The sequence below is a fragment of the Scyliorhinus torazame genome, chromosome 12 (assembly GCF_047496885.1).
Source record: "Scyliorhinus torazame isolate Kashiwa2021f chromosome 12, sScyTor2.1, whole genome shotgun sequence".
NCBI lineage: Eukaryota > Metazoa > Chordata > Chondrichthyes > Carcharhiniformes > Scyliorhinidae > Scyliorhinus > Scyliorhinus torazame.
The window spans coordinates 33748107-33770864 of record NC_092718.1 but is presented as its reverse complement, the minus strand read 5'-3'; the positions used below and the strand labels follow the sequence as shown (position 1 = coordinate 33770864).

Here is a 22758-nt window from a genome sequence, read left to right as displayed (position 1 = left end):
GCTGATGATTGCACAATGTTCAGCACCATTTGTGACTTCTGATGCTGGAGCAGTCCATGTTCACATGCAGCTAGACCTGGACAGGCTTGGGCTGATAATTGGCAAGTAACATTTACACCATATAATTGCCAGGCTTACTATCTCCAAATCAAATCTGCCATTGTTTCTTGACGTTCAATGGCATTACCATCACTGAATCTCCCACTACCAACATACTGCAACAAGTAACTCACCTCCTGACTCCCTAAAGCCTGCCTGGCAACTACAAGACACAAGTCAGGAGTGTGATGAAATACTCTCCACTTTCCTGCAGCTTCAACAAAACTCAAGAAGCTCAACACCATCCAGGACAAAGCAGCCCACTTGACTGGCACCCCTGCATCACCGACGCACAACGACAGAAGTGTGCACCATATACAAGATGCACTTGGCTACTTTGACAGCAAACAAGTGACTCCTACCACTTAGAAAAGACAAGGGCAGCAGACACATGGGAATGCCACCACCTGCAATCCCCCTCCAACCCACACACCATCCTGGCTTGGACATATATCACCGTCACTGTTGCTGGGTCAAAATCCTGGAACCCAATTCCTAACAGCACTGTGGGCGGCGGTTCAAGAAAGTAGCTCACCACCATCTTTCCAGGGACAATTCAGGATCGGCAATGAATGTTAATCTCGCCACTGATGTCCATAAATTAATATTTTTTAAAAATAAAAGTTCACAATCTCAGGATATTCCAAAATGATTTTTGACCAATTGAAATATTTTTCAATTCTAACCACTTTTGTACTGGAAGGACATACAGCAGCCAATTTGTGCGTAACAACTTCTCAGAAACAGCAACCAGATCAAAATGATTTTAGTATTGGTTTTAGTGAAGTGAGTTACTGAATAAATATTAGCCAGGTCATCAAAAGAACGCCCCCGTTCTTCTTTAAATCATGCTACTCATTTTGGATCTTCCTAAGAGGCAGTCAGGGCTTTGATTTGACGTCTCTACCAAGAGATCACGTCGACGCTACCACCAAGAAAGCACAACAGCACCTATACTTCCTCAGGTAACTAGGAAATTCGGAATGTCCACATTAACTCTTACTAACTTTTACAGATGCACCATAGAAAGCATCCTCTCGACTGTAACACAGCCTGGTATGGCAACTGCTCGGCCCAGGACCGCAAGAAACTTCAGAGAGTTGTGAACACAGCCCAGTCCATCACACAAACCCGTCTCCCAACCACTGACTCCATCTACACCTCCCACTGCCTGGGGAAAGCGGGCAGCATAATCAAAGACATCAAAGACCACCCCCCCCCCCCCCGCCCCCCCCCCACCCGGCTTACTCACTCTTCCAACTTCTTCCATCGGGCAGGAGATACAGAAGTCTGAGAACACGCACGGACAGACTCAAAAACAGCTTCTTACCCGCTGTTACCATTTCCTAAACGACCCTCTTATGGACTGACCTCATTAACACTACACCCCTGTATGCTTCATTTGATGCTGGTGCTTATGTAGTTATATTGTGTACCTTGTGTTGCCCTATTATGTATTTTCTTTTATTTCCTTTTCTTTTCATGTACTTAATGATCTGTTGAGCTGCTCGCAGAAAAATACTTTTCACTGTACCTCGGTACACGTGACAATAAACAAATCCAATCCAATCCAATCCATGTGCGGGATTCTCCGTCTCACCAGCTGGCCAATGGGGTTTCCCATTGTGGGCAGCCCCACACCATTGGGAAACCCCCGGGCTGCCGGCGCAATGGAGAATCCCAACAGCGGAGAATCCAACCCCATACCTCTGACAATGTAGCACTCCTTCAATAATGCACCAAATTGTCTTTTTATATTATGCTCAAGTCTCCAGTTTGAATATCTGACCTTCTGATGCAAATAGTGACAGCACTGAGTTCAAACGGAAGTCATAATAAAAACATAGAGATCCCTTTTGTCTATTTGTTAGGTTGAACGGTGTTGTCCTGAGATCATGTACTTGCAATGAACTTAGTATAAACTTTAACAGAGACTGCAGGGTTGCAAAAATAAACCACTGAACGATGCCTACAGCATTACCCAGGGCTGTGAATTATGTAAGAAAAAAGCCTTTTCTGTAAACACTAATTCTAACTTGCCCGTTATTTATGTAGTACACAAAGTAATTAAGGTTATACTTTACAAGCAGCAATAAGATATTTTTGCAGCCAACATGGATGTCTGCCATCAGGCGAGGAAATTAAAGGAAAGGCGGAAAGGTGCACAGGGTATTAAACTTGCAAATTTAAATGACGGCTCACTAAACTAATGGAGATAATATTAATCTGAGACTTTGTGTATTAAATGGAATTATTTGCAATGCACATTTAGTGCATCATAATTTAAACTGGTGTGATGGTTAGATACTTTGAATGCATAATAGTCTTGTTCCAGTTAGCAGTCATTTATTATGTCTAGTTCAGTGAATGACTCCTCTATTCCTGATATAGGTGTAATATTAGTTACTTGGAAGAGTGGCTGAAGGAGAAGAATATGCAGAGTAGCAATGCAAAGGAGACCCTGGAGCCACTGTCACAGGCTGCCTGGCTGCTTCAGGTCAACAAGACAACCGACGATGATGCCAAGGAAATATGTGAAAGATGTTCTTCTCTCTCAGCTGTGCAGGTTTGATTTTAGCTTTCAGTGTTTCTGGTCGACCCCTCATGATTGCTGTCAGACACATTTTCATTCTCTTTCTCTCTCTCTCTCTCTCTCTTTCTCCAAATGTCCCCTCGTCTCTCTTGTCTCAATCCCTATGTTTCTGATCCAAGATATTTCTTAATTTTTATTTTCCTGATTTGGTTTATTTTGTTTTCTGCTTTGGTCGCCTGCATTCTAATGAGTCTTTCTATAATTGCCTTTGATTCACCAGGACTTGTGGTGTAACAATAATTTCTGACGGGTTTTCTAAGAGTCATATGAGACATTGTTGCCAAACTATCCGCACCGTCATTCAAAATACACAGAGACACCCAATGTTGTGATGTTGTCTTAATTCACCAAATTAGCCAACTAAGTTCCTTTATTTTAAATACATTTATGGGTTATTCCTAGAATATCCTCACATAGGCGCTCCCCCCCCCCCCACCCACCCACTTTGGGGAATATTGGGGAGGCGGTGAAATCATAAAATCATAGAATTTACAGTGCAGAACGAGGCCATTCGGCCCATCAAGTCTGCACCGACCCTTGCAAAGAGCACTCTACTTAAGCCCAAATCTCCACCCTATCCCAGTAACCTAGTAACCCCAGCTAATCTTTTGGACACTTAAGGGGCAATTTAGCATGGCCAATCCACCTAACCTGCACATCTTTGGACGTTTTGCAGTGGGTGGCGTGGAAAATCCCGTCCCACGAGTCTAAATTCTGTGGAACGATTAAGAAACCTGTTCATTTCAACCTTGAAAAGAGATGTCTGAAAGGTTGTGCTAAGTGGTAGCTGATGGTGTGAAAGAGTAAATCCTAAAAATGAGTTTCGGTAGGTCAAGGGGACACAGATTTGTTTGGTCGAGGGCAGATTGAGGAGCCAAATCAGCCTGCCTGCCATGAGAAGAGCGATTAATCCACAGTATGAAGTTTCAGATAGAGCATGGAGGCAGAAATCTTGAAATCAATTAAGGATCAATTGGATGCTGCAATGGAGTGACCAAGAGGGTGTCTGGGCAAAAGAGCGAAAATGTCCCCTCACATTTGCAATTAACTTTAGATCGAGGGGGACATAAAGCAAAACATGGAAAGGAAAGATCCCTTAGCTGACTATCAGCCCATTGAATCGCGTTGTGAACACTCCTGTGGCCAACAAGTCCTGATGTTGGACTTGAACTCATGGCTTCTGGTCCAGATGTGGAGATGTTACCCATTGTGCCACGAGACCTCCATCAAGGAGGAGAAGGACCAATTAGGTGGCAGATGAAGTTCGATGGTGAGGTGATGCATTGTGGTAGGAAGATCATGGAGAGACAATATAAAATGAGGGGTAAAATTATTAAAAGGGTGCAGGAGCAGAGGGACCTGGGTGTACTTGTGCATAGATCACTGAAGGTGTCAGGACAGGTGGAGAGAGCGGTGAATAAAGCAGATAGTATTCTCAGCATTATTAACAGATGCATAGAGTACAAGAGCAAGGCATTAGTTAAACCTTATCTGGAATATTTTGTACAGTTCAGGGCGCCACACTATAGGAAATGTGCAAATACATTTGAGAGCTTGCAGAATAGGTTTACAAGAATGGTTCCAGAGATGAGAACCTTCCTGAGTATAGATTAGAGAGATTGGGACTGTTCTCCTTGGAGAGAAGAAGGCTAAGAGGGGCCATGATTTTGAACATCGTTATCAAGAGGCGCCTGGACAGAGAAGATGGGGGGAGTGGGGGGGGAGGTGGGGGGAGGGGGGGACGGGACTGTTCCCCCTTGTAAAATGGTCAAGAACGAGAGGGTACAGATTTGAAGTTATCTGCAAAAGAAGAAAATGTGATATGAGAAAAAACGTTTTCACACAGCGAATGATTCAGTTCTGGAATGGACTACCTGGTTGTATGGTGGAGGCAGTTTAATGAGGCATTCAAGAGGGCATTAGATGATTGCTTGAATATAAACCACGTGAGTGATATGGGGTAAAGGCAGGGGAATGGCACTGAGCCATAATACTTGTTTGGAGAGCTGGTGCAGATATGCTGGGTCAAATGGCCTCCTTCTCCGCCGTAACAATTTGGTTATCATTATGGTTAAGGGAGCATCTTTCTTATGTGGAATTTCTGCCAACGCTTCAGTACTATATTTCAACAGATTATCAAGATTTTGAATTCCTATACACCAATTGATGATTTTGAGAAACGTTTGGCTCCATCCTTTGTGCGCAAAGTTCAGGTGAGAAAAAAATAATACTTTCAGGTTAAACCTAATCTCATGATCTGCACACAAGTTGGAAGGGGACTGTATCGGAGAGCCAAGGCTCAAGCAGGAGTTTGGCGAAAGAAGTTAAGGGAAATGTTCTAAACTATTAACAAGTAAACTTCACTGTTCTTATTTTCTTCCAGTCACAACTGAACAGTCGTGGAGATGGATCAACGTTAATAATTGATGCCAAATATCATTTTCAAGTGACTTTTCCATTCACTCCATCTCCACAGGCGTTGGAGGCAATCCAGATTCCCAGCAGCTTCAAACTAAACTTCCTTACTAGGATCTAAAGCATGCTGCTGTATAGAATATCTGTGGTAAACCTTGAAGATGCGAGTTATTGCAAAAATTAGTACCAAAGATATTGATGGCCTGTGTTTTTGGAGATTGTGTGTTTATTTCTTCTTTTCCTCGAATTCCAAAATGAATGAACTATTTGAGTGCAAGTACATTTTATATTGTGCATTTTTTAAAAATGCAGTCTATTTTTACAAAATATTGAACGTGTTCAATTTGGATTGGCTGCTCTTACAAGGACAGTATTTATTTTTTTCTAAAAGTTCAATGGAATTATTTCACAAGTGGCTGCAACTTCAGTTGCATGATGTTTTGTACAAAGATGAAAGCAGAGTGATGGTTTTCTGAATGTTGAGAAGAAATTATTCTCCCAACATTACCTATGAGTGGTTTAAGCAAAATGATTTGGGCTGTACAGATTCTCAAATGCTGAGCTTTTTTTTTAACTATGCACAGAAAAGTAATGCTTGTTTAGACACCAAAGAAAAGGGGAAACCACATAATCAACCTATTTATCAGAACATTGATTCCTGTGTACAGAATATATTTTAAAGTTATACCGTGAGTGTTGCTCAAGAAAGGAAAATAAATAAAGATGTCTCATTTCTATGTGAGGCTTCACAGCACTTTGTAATATTGGAAATAGGGACTATTGTTCATCACAAATTATCAATGCATTGCTTTTTGCAAACTTAAGATTGTGCCTATGGCCTTCCTAAGGAAATATATCATTTCCTTCAGACTGCTCACAGCCTAGTGAGACAGTTGCCTCCTAATACTGTATTCCACCTGATCTGCCCCTCTCTGTTGCACAAGGCTACCGTAACTAAATTATCATCTTACCAGAAGTGGATCTGTCTGCACTGTACAGTTTCCCCCATGTTGTGAATTAGCGCTGTTCCCCCGTTTGTGAGCAGAAAACAAAAGAGTTCAAATACAATTTGCTGGCCATTGGTTTTCTCTCCTCACCTCAACTATCTTGTTGTATTCTGAAAAACCTTTAGTGGCCTGCGTCAAATTTTTATAAGACCCCTGAAATATGCAACCAGATTGCGGTACCAGACCGGAGTCACTCGTTCTCCTGTGTCTGATTCTGCCTCAAAATGAAAACTTCCAATTGACTTCATGAGGAAATAGTCAGTCGTTTGTGACTAATGTGAAATGATTTTAACACTCGGGCAAGGAGTTAGATTTGTAACTTGTTAATACCATATAGCTGTCAAAAAATGTTTTTAAGTTAATTATTTTAATCAAATTTTAATTCAAATAATGCATTGCTTTATAATATATTTTAATATAATAATTTTAATTACAAGTCCTACTGCTGTATGTATACAATGATTATGTTACAAAATGCTTTTTTTTTTGTTAAATGAGAAGCAAGCTAATTATTGACTGGATTAGGAGAATAATGTTTAGTGATGCATTTACTCCCGTGGGTCGCCCGGTCCCTCTTTCTCCGAGACATTACCTAGCACTATGATGCCACCTACTTTAACTATCTAACCTGCGAACTATATATCAATAATGTTCCCGGATAACATAATAGTTTTACAATTATCAACAGTTTAGTTGCGCGGATTTGAAGGCCTGTTTTACTTTCTGAGCTTTCACCAGATTTTGCTTGCTTTGGTATTGAACAGAAATGACACAAGGGTAACTGTTGCCTATCGGGTTTGTTACTGGTGCTTCGCTGTCAACCTGCTGATTAACCCTCACAGCTGTAATGATTGTCACTTTAAATGTTAGCCTGAGCTCAGTGCTCACCTCTTAAATTGGACGGTTGTGGATTAAAGCCTCATGCCAGAGACCTCATCACATAATCTATGCTGACAAGTCCTTACAGTTCTGTGGGATACTCCAACCCCCCCCTATGGTGAGATGTGGAACATGGTCCAGTCTGCCCTCTCGCGTGGGAGTAACGGATCCCATGACTAAGTTCTCATTGCGTCCTGGCCAACATTTGCCCCTCAGAACAGAACCAAAACAGACTGTCTGGTCATTTATTTCATCGTTATGAGTTAGACTTTGCTGTGTATTTCATTGTTAATTGTAAGACATTGCTGTGTGTGATTTGGCACATTTGTTTTGACATTGTAATGGTAACAACAATTCAAGATACTTCATTGGCTGCAAAATGCTTTGGGATGCCTCGTGAAAGGTGCTATTTAAATCCACGTTCTTTCCTGAATACAGTTGCATTTTCTGCCATGAATCTGACCTTCATTAAAATTGTTCTTTTGTAATATTATTTTTCTGTTGTTGTTATTTAATACAAAATATGCTTCTGAGTAAATGGTTGTAGATCTATAGTCACATAGAAACTGTAGCGAAAGAAAGCAATGGAGTTTTAACAGAGGGCTGAAAATTAGACGCTGCGGGGTAAGAATGTGCCTGGTTGCTATGTGCTGTGTGACATTGTAACTACCTTGGTGAAGATTCCTTTTGTTCAGTATTCCTAAAAGAATTTGGTTAGAAATGACAAACAGGAAGATTGCCACGGCTGCATTTACAATGTTGCAGTGCAGGGAAGGAAGTCTTGTCGCCACATGAGAAAACCGTAGCTGTACATGCTGCTTAAACACCAGAAAATATCTACCTCCAAACTGTTCGGAATGAACTGCAAACATTCTGGGAACTTCGAATGAAAAAGATTATTCAGTCCACTTTGCCCATTATTCTCGTCCTCATTCAGCTTCATGACAAATCATTATGGTTCTCCTGCTGTTTACCCAAACAATCAGAAATAAACCTTCATTGGATTGAAATGTGTGTGCTTCTTTCTTGAAAGCGCTAGATGGCAGTATGTTCCATTTAGTGCATAACTTTTATTCTGGAAATCTGTTGGTAAATTACATTTAGCTCCTGGCATGCTGAGCTTCCACTAATCATATCTCCTGGGCCTCTCTGTTGCCTACCTTAATTCCCTGTCTGAAAATTAGATCACCCACTTCTGAATCTAACCTTCCCTCCATGAGAAAATAGGTTCAGCACCTTTAGCATCTTTTGTTTCCACTGCAACATTCCCCCCTCCCCTCTCCATCCCCTTTAATGAAGCAGCTTGTGAGTCGAAAAAAGCATTTTCATAAAACAAGGTATGGTACCTCCAATACTTACCTAGTCTGCGGTTGTTGTCCATTACAGAGAAATTCTCTTGACAAATCAGCAGTAGCTCTTTTAATTGAAAAGAACCAGGCTTGTGGCACCTAGGTGCTTTGAAGTTACCGTTTGAAACTATTTTAATCCCTGCTGTTTGCACTCACATTACTTTTTCATTTCCTACAGACTTTTATTAACATTGTTCAACATTTTTCCATTTCTGCAATGTCCCTGCAGAACTATTGAATGTTTCTAAGAGCTATTGTCTAACTCGAAGCATTGCACTCTCTGCACCTGGCCCTTTTCAATGCCAGGTGACCATGACCTGTGTTTCCGCCATGAAATCACGACATGGCACTGTATCAAACTTAACCTGTAATTCTCAAGACACTCCGCAGGATTGGATCCAATGGTGAGAGTACTCTGTAAGTGGGGCTTGTTTGCAGAAGGGGGAGAGAGTGGGGTAACAGTAATGTCACCACTTTAGTAATCCAAAGACCTAGGGCTGGATTCTCTGATTCGGGGGGTATATTCCCATACCTGCATGGGAATGGTAGCGTTTTACACCAAATTCGCGCAAAATGGCCACCGATTCATCGTTTTGCTGGGGGCTAGCAGGACGGCAGCGTAGAGCACCCGGCTCTAGCTGCCTATACGCCCCGGAGAATGGCGGGGTCCATGGGCGTACATGCGCACGGCGGCAGCCTGCAGCGGCCGCGCCGTGCTACATGGCGGCGGCCACTCGTGGACCTGGCCCACAAAATAGTGCCCCCCTTCGGCTGGCTCGCACACCCCGGGTCACCCCCCTACAGTGCCCCCAGCCCCGAATAATGCCCTGCCCTGCCCACGGATCGGCCTTCACCCGATTATGGCGGCGCTAGAATGAGTCCGCAGCTGCCGGGAACTCAGCTGGTCAGGGGCGGAGCATTGGAGGCAGGCCTCAGGCATCGCCCTGAGGCCGTCGATACATGGGGCGGCGTACTCCTAGAGTTCGCCATTTTGGAGTGGTGGGGGAGCATCACAAAAGCGGCGCTGCCCCAGATTTGTTCGGGAATACGGATTTTCCAGCCATTCGCCAAGCGAGATTTTGGGATCGGCGACCGGAGAATCCAGCCCTAAGACTCTGGAGACATGGGGCGAAATTCTCCTACCCGCCCCGCCACATTTCTGCCCCGACCGGCCGGCGGGAGTCTCCGTAACACCGGCCGGTCAATGGGGTTTCCCATTGTGGGGCAGCCCCACGCCGTCGGGAAACCCCCGGGCGCCGGCAAAACGGAGACTCCCGCCGGCGGAGAATGACGCTCCTGAGTTCAAAATCTCAGCACAGCAGCTAGTGGAATTTAAATTCAATTAAATATATCTGGCATTAAAAGCTGGCCTCAGTAATGGTGACCGTGATGCTAATATTGACTGTCATAAAAACCCATCTGTTTTTTTGGAGCAGCTTGTGACAGAGCCTACTAGGAAACAGGCAATTCTGGATTTGGTGATGTGTAATGAGGTGGACTTGATTAGGGAACTTAAGGTGAGAGAGCAGGGACCACAATATGATTGAATTTACCCATACAATTAAATAAAGGTAACTACAAAGACATGAGAGAGGAGCTGGCCAGAGTTGATTGGAAAAGGAGCCTAGCTGGGAAGACAGTGGAACAGCAATGGCAGATGTTTTTGGGGGTTACTCAGGAGGCACTGCAGAAATTCATTCCAAGGAGAAGGAAACATGCTAAGGGCAGGACAAGGCATCCATGGCTGATGAGGGAAGTCGAGGACAGCATAAAAGAAAAAGCAGACAAAATGGCAAGGATTAGTGGGAAGCCAGAGGATTGGGAAGTCTTTAAAAACGAGCAGAGGACAATTAAAAAAGCAATAAGGGGGGATAAGATGAAATATGAGTGCAAGCTAGCTAGTAATATAAAGGAAGATAGGAAGAATTTTTTTCAATATATAAAAAGGTAAGAGAGAGGCAGAAATAGACATTGGACGACTCAAAAATGTGGCTGGAGAAGTAATGATAGGAAACAAAGAAATGGCAGAGGAACTGAATGGTTATTTTGCATCAGTCTTAATAATGGAAAACACCAGTCGGATGCCAGAGCTACAAGAGAATCAAAGGCAGAGGTGAGTGCAGTGTCCATCACTAAGGAGAAGGTTCTGTGGAAACTGAAAGGTCTGAAGGTGGATAAATCACCTGGACTGGATGGACTACACCCCAGGGTTCTAAAAGAGATAGCTGAGGAGATTGTGGAGGCATTAGTGGTGATCTTTCGGGAATCACTGGAGACAGGAAGAGTCCCAGAGGACTGGAAGGTGGCTAATGTAACACCACTGTCTAAGAAGGGAGGGAGGCAGAAGACGGTTAGCCCCACTTCAGTAAGATTTTTAGAGTATTATTAAAGATGAGATCGCGGAGTATTTGGAAGTGCATCATAAAATAGGACTGAGTCAGCACAGCTTCGTCAAGGGGAGGTCATGTCTGACAAATCTAGTTCTTTGAGGAGGTAACAAGGAAGTTAGACAAAGGAGAACTAGTGGATGCAATTTATTTAGATTTCCAGAAAGCTTTTCACAAGGTGCCATATAGGAGACATATACGTTAAGAGCCCATGGTGTTAAGGGTAAGATCCTGGCATGGATAGAGGATTGGCTGACTGGCAGAAGGCAGAGAGTGGGATAAAGGGGTATTTTTCAGGATGGCAGCCTGTAACTAGTGCTGTGCCTCAGACGTTGGTGCTGGGACCACAACTTTTGACAATATACATTAATGATCTGGAAGAAGGAACTGAAGGCACTGTTGCTAAGTTTGCAGATGATACAAAGATCCGTAGAGGGACAGATAGTATTGAGGAAGCAGGGGGGGGGGGGTGGCTGCAGAAGGACTTGGACAGGCTAGGAAAGTGGCAGGTGGAATGGAGGCCTAGACTATTTTCAAAATGGGGAAATGCTTAGGAAATCAGAAGCACAAAGGGACTTGAGAGTCCTTGTTCATGATTCTCTTAAAGTTAATGTGCAGGTTCAGTCGGCAGTTCGGAAGGCAAATGCAATGTTAGCATTCATGTCGAGAGGGCTAGAATACAAGACCAGGGATGTACTTCTGAGGCTGTATAAGGCTCTGATCAGACCCCATTTGGAGTATTGTGAGCAGTTTTGGGCCCCGTATCTAAGGAAGGATGTGCTGGCCTTGGAAAGGGTCCAGAGGAGCTTCACAAGAATGATCCCTGGAATGAAGAGCTTGTCGTATGAGGAACGGTTGAGGACTCTGGATCTGTTCTCATTGAAACTTTCAGGATACTACGAGGCTTGGATAGAGTGGACATGGAGAGGATTTTTCCACTTGTAGGAAAAACTAGTACCAGAGGACGCAATCTCAGACTAAAGGGACGATCCTTTAAAACAGAGATGAGGAGGAATTTCTTCATCCAGAGGGTGGTGAATCTGTGGAACTCTTTGTCGCAGAAGGCTGTGGAGGCCAAAGCACTGAGTGCCTTTAAGACAGAGATAGATAGGTTCTTGATTAATAAGGGGTTCGGGGTTATGGGGAGAAGGCAGGAGAATGGGAAAGATAAAAACATCAGCCATGATTGAATGGTGGAGCAGACTCGATGGGCCGAGTGGCCTAATTCTGCTCCTATGTCTTATGGTATTATGGTTCACTAATGTCCTTTTGGGAAAGGCATCTGCCATTCTTGCCTGGTCTGGCTTACATGTGGTTTCAAGTCCCATGCAATGGGGTTGACTGTTCACTGCCCTTTGAAATGGCCGAGCGAGCCGCTTAGTACAAGGTTAATTAAGGATGGGCAACCGAGGGCAGCATGATGGCACAGTATTTAGCACTGTTGCCTCATGGCAGGGCCAGGGTTCAATCCCGGCTCTGGTTCACTTTCTGTGTGGAGTTTGCACATTCTCCCCGTGTCTGCATTGTTCTCACTCCACAATCCATACATATGCAGGGTAGGTGGATTTGCCACGCTAAATTGCCCTAAATTGGAAAAAAAAAGAATTGGGTACTTTTACTAAAAGAAAAGGATGGGCAACCAGTGTTGCCTTTGCCATCGACACCAATTACCACAAAATAATTTTTTTTTTAAAAGCACGGTACAGAAGAGTTAAATCAGTCCATGTTTAAGATACGGAGTCCCATGATGATTGACCACTTCGCAAAAGAAGGATTAAATGTTACTGAAAGTCGAGCAAGGCATTTATTTAGATTTGAATCTAGCCACTTTTTATTAGAAAGTAGTTTGATACTGTCTAGTTTCAAGCTCTATGGATCTGTCCCCGCTTCTTTTCTCCCCTCCAACACTAACTGTTTTTTTTACCCTATTATGATCCTAGACCAGATCCCAATAGTGGCTAGGATACTGGACCGAAACCCCAATATTTTAGTGTATTTGTAAGACTGTGCAGAAAGAATGATTTGCTCTAGGAGTGATTCCACGGAAAAAAATAGGGCATTGGTATTTTTAAAACAAACTTTATTAGAAATACAACATTGAACTTATTTAACTTCACAACCGAAAAGAACACGTATATCTTAATACCACTACTCAATTTCCCATTAAACAGCAAGAAAATAAACATACAGCTCTCAGTCCTGCTTAAACCATCATTGCACAGAGAAATACTTGCATTACAGAACAGATTCTGGTTCTTGTTAGAACCCCTTCAGATTCTGGCTGAACGTCTTCAAATAGCTGCTTCACCTGGGTTGTGTCAGCTTCTGCCTTGTCTTCAGACAAGACTGCTCTGCTTTTAAAACTCTGCCACTGGGAAAGAAAACTGCCTTTTGTCATATGAAAGTTCCTTTAAGAAATGGGTGTTTATCAAATAGCTGCAGTGATGTCAGAGTGTGGGTGGAGTTGGGCTGTCTGTCTGCTTTTACTTTGATGTTTGAGCTGGCAGCTACAGTGTGTGTTTAGTTTCGTTTTCAGAGTTGAAGCTGCATCCAGCCAAACAACGTGTAATTTTGATCTCTCTCTGTATGAAAAGAATGTCTTAAGATCACTTGCTAATTTAAAAGTGATAACTACTCTCAGTAGAGAATTTAAATCTGCTGTCCTTGTTACAGAGGTATTTGTCTTATGGATGTTGCTAGGAAAGATTAAGGGTTACTTATAGAGTACTGTATTCTTTGGGGGGAGTGTTTGAGTTGATAGTTGCTATGTGTTTATAAAATGTTAACTGGATTCATAGAATAAACATTGTTTTGTTTTAAAAGTACTTTAGATTTCTGTTGCATCACACCTGTAAAGTGGGCCCTTGTGCTCCCCATAACCAAAATCTATGAAAAGCTGTGGGTCAGGTGAACTCCATTATACACTTTGGGGTTCTCTAAACCCTGGCCCGTAACACTTTACTTGTGGGTCTAACAAAAACAAGGGTTTCCAGATCATAATTCACTTCCAAATGCCTTTCTCCAAAGCCACTCTCTCTCCACAGCTTTCTTCGAAGCTGCCTCTCTCCGCTGCTTCTCAAAATGTTTCCCAGACTCCCTTGACACCACCCAACAATAATTACATCTCCCAAGCTAAAAGGAACAAATTAACTCCCCAGGGTCTGAGTACTCAGACTTCCGCATCTCTGGTTGGGTCCCCCAAGGGGCATCACCCTTGGATTCACTGGTGCCGGGGCTGTCTGACTAGAAACTGGTTTCTCCAGAGGAGCTTCATGTTGAGCTGGTCTCCTGCTTCTGATGTGGTCTACGAGCTTTTGCTGCTGCTGAGTGTCTTGAGAATTATCTTGTGCTCAAATCTGTATGAAACTGGCCCTGTCTGTCGAGCTACCGTTCCTGGGACCCACAAGGTGCTGTCACCAAAGTTTTGAATGTAAACTCCGTAACTTGGTCCAAACTGTCAGGTCCAAGTCCGCATGTCTGCAACGCCACTGCTGACATACTTTCCCCCCCGATATCTGGGAACGCAAGGCTGAGGCAGGTCCGGAGTCTTCGGTTCATTAAAAGCTCTTCCGGCACAATGCCGGTCGTGGCATGTGGAGTAGTACAGTAACAAAATAAAAATCTGGCCAGCCGTGTATCAAGAGACCCTGAGGTCTGCTTCTTCAAACCTCTTTTAAATGTTTGCACTGCCCTCTCAGCCAGCCCATTCGAAGCAGGGTGGTACGGGGCTGTGCAGATCCGCACTCTGTTTGTTTGCCTTCATGAAACTACCGAACTCTTCGCTGGTAAAAGGCGATTCGTTGTTGGTGACCAACACCTCCAGGAATGGGTGTGTACTGAACGAGTCTCAATTTTTCAATTGTCGCCTTCGAAGTAGTGGACAACATCCTGTGGACCTCCGGCCACTTTGAATGGGCACCCACAATAACTAGAAATATGGAACCCTGGAAAGAACTGACAAAGTCGGCATGAAGCCGCACCCAAGGACGTCCCGACCATTCCCAAGGGTGAAGAGGTGCGGCGGGGGGGGAGCTCCTGCGCCTGGCAAATGCTGCACTGTTGAGCCAGCCGCTCCATCTCCGAATCCAGGTCTGGCCACCAGAAGTAACTGCAGGCGAGCATTTTCATTTTCAATATACCTGGATACCGGGGTCATCGTGGTCCCTGCTATGGCAAGTGGTTCCCCTGCGTAGGCTGCCAGTTTTGCCTCAGTATCCCGTAAGTTCAAGTGTTGTACTCCTGACTAAATTGTTTCAAACATCTGTTTACCTATGACCAAGACAGCCGCTCCCCATGGGTTGCACAGTGGCGCAGTGATTAGCACTGCTGCTTCACGGCGTCAAGGACCCGGATTCGATCGGGAAGGGCCATAATCCCCACAATTCAGCTTGTTTCCTCAAACATGTTAAGAACTCGGTAACATACTCCCCTGGGGTCCTCTCAGCAAGACTTCAGGTCATAATGGTTCGCCACTTGGTGCTACCCGCTCCCCAAAGGTCTTGGGGTCCAGGGCTGCGGGGTGGGGGGTACATGAGGCTTTATATCATGCTGAAGGTGGGCACTCCATAGGCAGTCAAAGGTATTACTGTTTGTCACTCAGCACCACTTATAGCGTTTATGATAACAGTCGGTTACTCTGCTGAGAGGCCCCCTCCCCCTCAGTGGGGAAACCCGTATCCCACAACATCCACGGGGAGGCTAATTGGTCCATACCCGTAAGTCTTGTGCGGGTTGTACCAAAAGGGATCACAAATAACTTAGCAATTAATTTCTACCAGCTCTGTTTGAGTTTGTTAAGGTGCTGGGTGGGTTGCAGAGTTGGTTAAAGTTGGTAATATTGATAGTGAGTAGTTGTTGTGGAAAAAACTAGCCAACACTTTGAGGTTTCGCAAAGGTCTTTTATTATAACACAAAGTTCGTGGAGTGAGTTAGAGTGACCACCGTCCTTCTAATTGTCCCCCCCTTACAACAGTATAGCAGTACTTTATATGGTTTAATAAGCAATATTATGGAAAAACAAGGCATTCCTTTGATAAGCCCAGACACAGAAAAGTGAGCAGAGTTAAACAACAGGCCTTGAATTCCCAGCCTAAGGACAATAATAATCGTCTACTCTCAGCAAAATGTGCAGCTGTGCACTTGTTTACATAGTCTGGCCTTCTGCCTATTACATGCAGAACTTCTTGACTGAAATAAAGCTAATATATCCATAATGCTTTGCCAAATGCCTGTTGCCATGAAATATAGTCAAGCAGCCAGGTAAGAAGGAGTATAGGGTATTAAGGCAACTAATCCGACAACTAAAGTTCCTTCTACAGTAGTGCTGCACAAAGTGAAGGCCCTGGTTCAGGTTTCGATAGTTCTGGTCAGGTCACTTGCTCCCATTCATGGGGACAATAGTTGGAATCCAATTTGGTCTGCAGCATGAGACAAAGCAGAGACAAGAGTACTAGCTGCTTCTAGTGGCAGGAGGAGTGGCAGAAGGGCTCTCGGAAGGAAGCCTTATCAAACTAAAGTCTTCCAGGAGCACTCACATTGCTGCAAACAAGCCAGGAATAGTGTGTCCTTCAGCGCTCACTGAACTCTCCCATAGAAACATAGAAAATGGAGGAGGCCATTCGGCCCCTCAAAACTGCTCCCCCATTCAATATGATCATGGCTGGTCCTCTATCTGAACACCATACTCCGCGCTCTCCCCATATTCCTTGACACCTTTCGAGTCTAGATGTCGACTTATTTCCTTCTTAAATATATTCTGTGATTTGGCTTCGAGCTTGCTATGGTGCAGAATTCCACAAGTTCACCACCCTCTGAGTGAAGAGGTTTCTCCTCATCTCAGTCCTAAATGGCCGACCCCATAGCCTGAGACTATGGCCCCCTGCCGGAGGTAGCAGCATCCCTGCATCCAGTCTATCCGTCCCTGTCAGAATTTAATACGTTTCAATTAGATTTGCCCCCTCATTCTTCTAAAACTGCACACAATACTCCAGCTGTGGTCTCCCCAAGGTCCTGCACAGCTTCAGTAATACAGCCCTGCTCCTGTACTCAAATCCTCTTGCAATGAAGGCCAACATAACCTCTTGCAACTGGACCTGAAGTCCCAGTGCAGGGTGACAGTGGCACATCCAGTGGGTGTGAAGGGGACTGTGGCCCTGAATTTCTTTGCAATGGGATAATTCCAGGCCGGAACAGGTAATATCTGTCACATCTCCCAGTTCACCATCCATTGCTGCAAGAAAGAGGTGACATGCTCTTTACGGCTGGAGAGGAGGGTACATTATGAACACTCTGAACAGCGAGAAGTGAGAGAGCATGCGCATGGCTTTGTCAGGATAGCACGCTTCCCCATGATGACAGGTGCTATCAAAGGTACACACATGGCTTGATGGTTGACACATCTTTATGCTGCGATGTACCACAGCTAGAAAGGATACAACTCGCTGAATTTGCAACTGGTATGTGACTACATTCAGCCATTTCCACTCTTCTTTCTGCTCATCAACCTGTTACCAGCCACTTCCAGCACTTGCTCCAGTCAGAATGCACCTTGCCTTTAAGAAATGCAAGTCGACTTTAAGCCATGCCAGCTTCCCTCAAACCTGGTGTCTCTGCAGACACGTACAGCCATTCAGCAACGTGCTTAGCGCTGGCCAGCACGCCATAATTGTAAAGTTCCAGGCGAGCGACCACACGGAAGGATGACTGCAAAAAACCCTCAATATTTATTTTACCTACTATAATAGAACTCCTACTCCCCAAAGTGTGCTCAGCCCACACTTGAGCCAGGGTATTTATGTCCCATGGGGCCATTGGCTTAAGGGTGTAGCTCCACCCTTACAGCTGGGGAGACCATATTCAGGTGGGGCCACAGACACTCTGTTGTTGCAGACCCCGCAACCTCCAGTCGCGTTATAGCAACTATTATTTAAATGAAGCTCATGTGCTACCTGCATTGCGACAACCAGGCGTAAATTAATTGTGCATCGGGATCCCTGCACATAATTACCAGTCTTATGCAATATTTTCTCTAGTGGTTCTTGATGCAGCCCCGTGTCAAATGGATGTGTTGTGGCAGGAAGAAGGTGATCGTGCATAGAATACCCATGATTCCCAAGCCGGCAAACACAATCCCCGAAACGCTTCATTTCTCTGAAATAAGAACAAAAAGTGTTGAGGCTGGGCGAAAATGATTTTGTTCCCTGTAAGAAAGCATTGTGCTTTACAGCATCTTACAATGTTCCTTTTGCCTATGAAGCTGGCAGAATAGATGTTACATCAAAAAGTTCACACTAACATAGAACATACAGTGCAGAAGGAGGCCATTCAGCCCATCGAGTCTGCACCGACCCACTTAAGCCCTCATTTCCACCCTATCCCCTGAACCCAATAACCTCCCCTAACCCTTTTGGACACTAAGGGCAATTTAGCATGTCCAATTCACCTAACCTGCACGTCTTTGGACTGTGGGAAGAAACCGGAGCACCCGGAGGAAACCCACGCAGACATGGGGAGAACGTGCAGACTCCGCACAGACAGTGACCCAGCGGGGAATCGAACCTGGGTCCCTGGCACTGTGAAGCCACAGTGCAAACCACTATGTTAGCGTGCTGCCCTAAGTGTCCCTAATGCGAACCATCAACCCATTTCAATCACTTCAGACGCTGACTGGTCGTCTTTGCACCTGGAGCATTTTATTTTTTCAGATTTCCAGTTTTGTAATATTTTCCTGTTACTTTCTCTCTTGCCCCAGCTTTGCGAATGTTCAGCAGCTTGATAAAACATTTAATTAACACGTTTTCTGTGTGATGGCCCTGTTACGCAAATATACTGCCCAACTTTCAACCGCCATGTGTGTCCAGATCATTCCTGCTCACTGATGTGTCGAAACTTGTACACTTTAATTAAAATCTATACTTTTTAACTTTCTGTTCCATAGACGTGAAACTTTAGAGGAACTTTAGGGATGTTTGGCAGTTTTCAAATGCTGTGCTGTGTGGTTGGCGAACTGAACCATGTGATCAATGTGTTGATCCATTTAAGGACATCAATGAGCCTTAAACTGCCTGAATTGCTCAATAGTTCCCAATATTCCGGAGAGTTGTGAAATATTCAATACATTTTTCTTTTTAGAGTCCTCATATTTTCTGCAATAAAGTGGAAAGTTTTAGCAAATATGAAGTCCCATGTGGAGGTGTCAGTAAAACTTATTCAGAATGACCTGTAACCCTTTAAGAAGATTAATGGATGGGTCTTTAGGGTGGATTAGACTCTCAAATCCTCAGTCTTTCACAGCCTGACATCAGCCTCCCATCTGAATTCTTCCTACAGCAACCAGGTATGTCTGGCTTTGACTCTGAATACTCAAACATTGGCGGCTTACATATAAATAAATGTTTCAGATCGTCCCATTCCAGCAAAGGTTTAAGAATGATTTGATTCTCAGCGTTAAAAGGCAAGAAATAAGTTGCAGTGAGGAAGTCCTTCCTGGAACCTGAATGACAATTCGAATTGCTAAACCTTATGGACACCTGACATGTTCCTATATCTGATTACATCTGGTGACGTTCTGTGTTTGGGGCAAATTAGGAGATGTTGAAAATTATCAGCGGGCTTGGCAGCCTGTGTGCTGAGTGAAACAAAACACTTCTGATGGAAGGTCATTAACCTGAATGTCAACTTTATTTCCTTCGCTAGCATTGCTCTCTGACCTGCTAAGTGTTTGCAGCATTTCTTGCTTTTATTTACGATTTCCAAAAATCTGCGATATTTCGCATTTGTAAAAACTTTAGGGCTTTAGGATTGGTGGGCAAATTAACTGTCAAAGTGAAAACATTTGGAATGATGTGATGGTATGATCCGAACCAATGTTCTTTTACTGTTATTGCATGTGGTTTTATCAAAAGAAATGGAAAATGCAATTGAGTCTTTGAATGGGTTACTTGGCTATGTAATGAGGTTGAAGAGAAATGAAATGAAATGAAAATCGCTTATTGTCACAAGTAGGCTTCAAATGAAGTTACTGTGAAAAGCCCCTAGTCGCCACATTCCGGCACCTGTTTGGGGAGGCTGGATACGGGAATTGAACCGTGCTGCTGGCCTGCCTTGGTCTGCTTTCAAAGCCAGTGATTTAGCCCAGTGCTAAACCAGCCCCTAAGACGGTGTGTGTATCTTTGTGCGTGCATGTTTGCCTGTGTTAGTTTGTGTGTGTCTGTTTTTGAATATCTGTCTTTGTCTCTGTGTGTATAGTGTATATGTGTTTGTGTGTGTGTATTTGAGTGTCTGTGTTTGTGTCTGATTGGATTAGCCTGTGTAGATCTGTCGTCACAGATTGAATCTCCTTCTGCAGATCCACTGTCGCCTTCCTGAAAATCCTTTTTCTGTCTACGATCCAAGGCCAGGCTTCCTGAGAGATGTGTGACCAGACATTTGCTGCGGCGACCTTCGGGCCCTGTGAAAAATGCCAGGAAATCGGACCGTTGCGGAACCTTTACATCAACGAGGAGCAGATCAACTACTGCTCACTGTGTGTAGGAATGGTATGTCACCATGAGATCTACCTTGCTAACCAACATGATTCAGACTTCAAATGTGTTTTAAAAGGTTAACAGAGGGGATATACGGGCGGCACGGTGGTTCAATGGTTCGCACTGCTGCCTCACAGTGTCAGGGACCCGAGTTCAATTAAAGGCCTTGGATAACTATCTGTGTGGAGTTTGTACGTTGACCCCGTCTCTGCGTGGGTTTCCTCCGGGTCCTCCAGTTTACTCCCACTGTCCAAAGATGTGCAGGTTATGTAGATTGGCCATGATAAATTGCCCTTTAGTGTCCAGGGATGTGCAGGTTAGGTGGGGTTACAGGGATAGGGCGGGGGATTGGAACTGGGTAGGATGCGCTTTCTTTTAAAAAAAATATTTTTATTGGGATTTTAACATTTAGTAAAACGATTTTTATATATAACAAAACAGCGCCATTGGCAAATACACAGATAAAGAAACAAGGCAACAATAGTTGCATATGCAACTGGACAAGTGGTTGTCACTTTGCATGTGACCAAGATTCCCGTGCTCGCCTTCTGTTATTTCATTCATATTTACAGTTCCTGTCAGAACGTTTGGCTTTTTGGTCTCTCCCTAGATGGGGCCATTATTACATTCAGGAGGCCCCTGATGTTTGCTGTTCGCTGCTCGCCCTGGACAAACCTGGTCTGATCTTCCATGATCACATCTGGCAGGCAGCTCTTCAGGTGCCTTGCCAGAGCTTTCGCCAGAATTTTCGCTTCAGTGTTTAAGAGAGAGATGTGTCTGTACGATCCACACTCTGTCGGGTCTTTGGACTAGGCTGTGTTCACGATTCTCTGTAGTTTCTTATGGTCTTGGGCCGAGCAGTTGCCACACCAGGCTGTGATGCAGCCAGACAGGATGCTTCCTATGGTACATCTAAAATTGGTAAGATTCAATGTGGACATACCAAATTTCCTTGGTTTCCTGAGGAATTATAGGCGCTTTTGTGCTTTCTTGGTCGTAGCGTTGAAGTGGGTGGACCAGGACAGATTGGTGGTGATGTGCACAACTAGGAATTTGAAGCTGTCAACCATCTCCACCTTGGCACCATTGATGCAGACAGGGGTGTGTACGATATTGCTTCCTAAAGTCAATGATTTGAAAGTTACTGTTTCCAGTGCAGAGTGAAAGCAATTCACATAGATATTCTAGTACAGTCTAAATGTGGTCTTAGAAACTTTTATTTACATGGAATTATTGGGATCGGGAATGCAAGACCATTAGTGTCTATCGAAGCTGAGTGAATCACTGCTTTAGAGGCTGCAACTGATTTGTTCAGGTTGCAGGACCTAATTCACGTTGCTCAGTTGGCCAGAACCTTAGGAGTACAATAGCAGAGAGGAGAATCCCTGTCCTCAAAGTACAAAGTGCCATGCATTCCAACAAATCCTGAAACAGATGGTAAACCCAATGTGATAAACATGGAATTCCACTCCAAACCCAAATTGTTGGAGTGTCATTTCACTTCATTCTGGAGTCAAGTCAGGCTGTGATGTCAAGTTTACAATGATCGTTCAGCATCAGTGAAGAGTGGAAAATTCTTCAAATTACAATTGTGCCTCAGGAGAGAGCTAGGTAAACACTTGAAGGGAAATATCGGAGGCCATGGGGAAAGTGTTGGAAAATCAAACTGGGTTTGATAGTTCTGCAGTGAGCTAATACAATTGTCAAGATACCTCTTCTGTGTTGCAATTTCCACAATTCTATCATTTCTTCTGTAAGATTAGAAAGGACCAATGGCAGTGCAAGCTTGTGCAATGTAAGAAAATTACTTTCTCTTCATCACAGGATTGGAAATGGGGATGTTCACTGAGTATTAGTGTTCAGTACCATTCATAACCCCTCAGATAATGAAGCAGCCATGCACACATGCAACAAGACCTGGACAACATTCAGGTTTGGGCTGCTAAGTGGCAACATTCACACCACACAACTGCCAGGCAATGATCTTCATCCACAAGAGAGAATCTTACCATCTCCTCCTCTACCATCCCTGAATTCCCCCACTATTAACATTTTGAATGGTGCCGGAAATTGAACTGGTCCAGCCACATAGATAGTGTGGCTACAAGATCAGGTCAAAGGCTGGGAATTCTGCGGCAGTAACTCACTCCCTGACTCCCCAAAGTCTGTCCACCATCTACCGGCACAATTCAGGACTGTGATTAAATATTCTTCACTTGCCTGGATGAGTGCAGCCCCAGCAATACTCAAGAAGCTTGACACTATTCAGAACAGAGCAGCCTGTTTGATTGGCACCCCATCCTCCATGTTGCACATTCATCCCATCCTCCACAGGCATACAATGCATATCATCTATAAGATTCACTGGAGCAACTTGCTATGTGCTCCTTCAACAGCACCTACCAAATCTGTGACCCCTACCATGTAGAAGGACAACAGCAGCAATTCTATGGGAATACCATGATCTGCAAGTTCTCCTCAAGTCGCACGGCATCCTGACTTAGA

The 22758-nt window shown here is 44.1% G+C and overlaps 1 protein-coding gene across 4 annotated transcripts in view; it reads left to right on the top strand.

Annotated features, from left to right (window-relative positions):
* myo5c (myosin VC) overlaps positions 1-8003 on the top strand; it is a 165145-nt gene extending 157142 nt beyond the window's left edge. For all 4 annotated transcript variants that reach the window (XM_072470647.1, XM_072470646.1, XM_072470648.1 and 1 more), the window contains 3 exons: positions 2491-2665; positions 4825-4905; positions 5076-8003. In XM_072470647.1, coding sequence (XP_072326748.1) covers positions 2491-2665; positions 4825-4905; positions 5076-5228 — 409 coding nt within the window. In that variant the 3' untranslated portion in view covers positions 5229-8003. The remainder of the gene's footprint in view (positions 1-2490; positions 2666-4824; positions 4906-5075) is intronic.
* The last annotated feature ends 14755 nt before the right edge of the window (positions 8004-22758 follow it).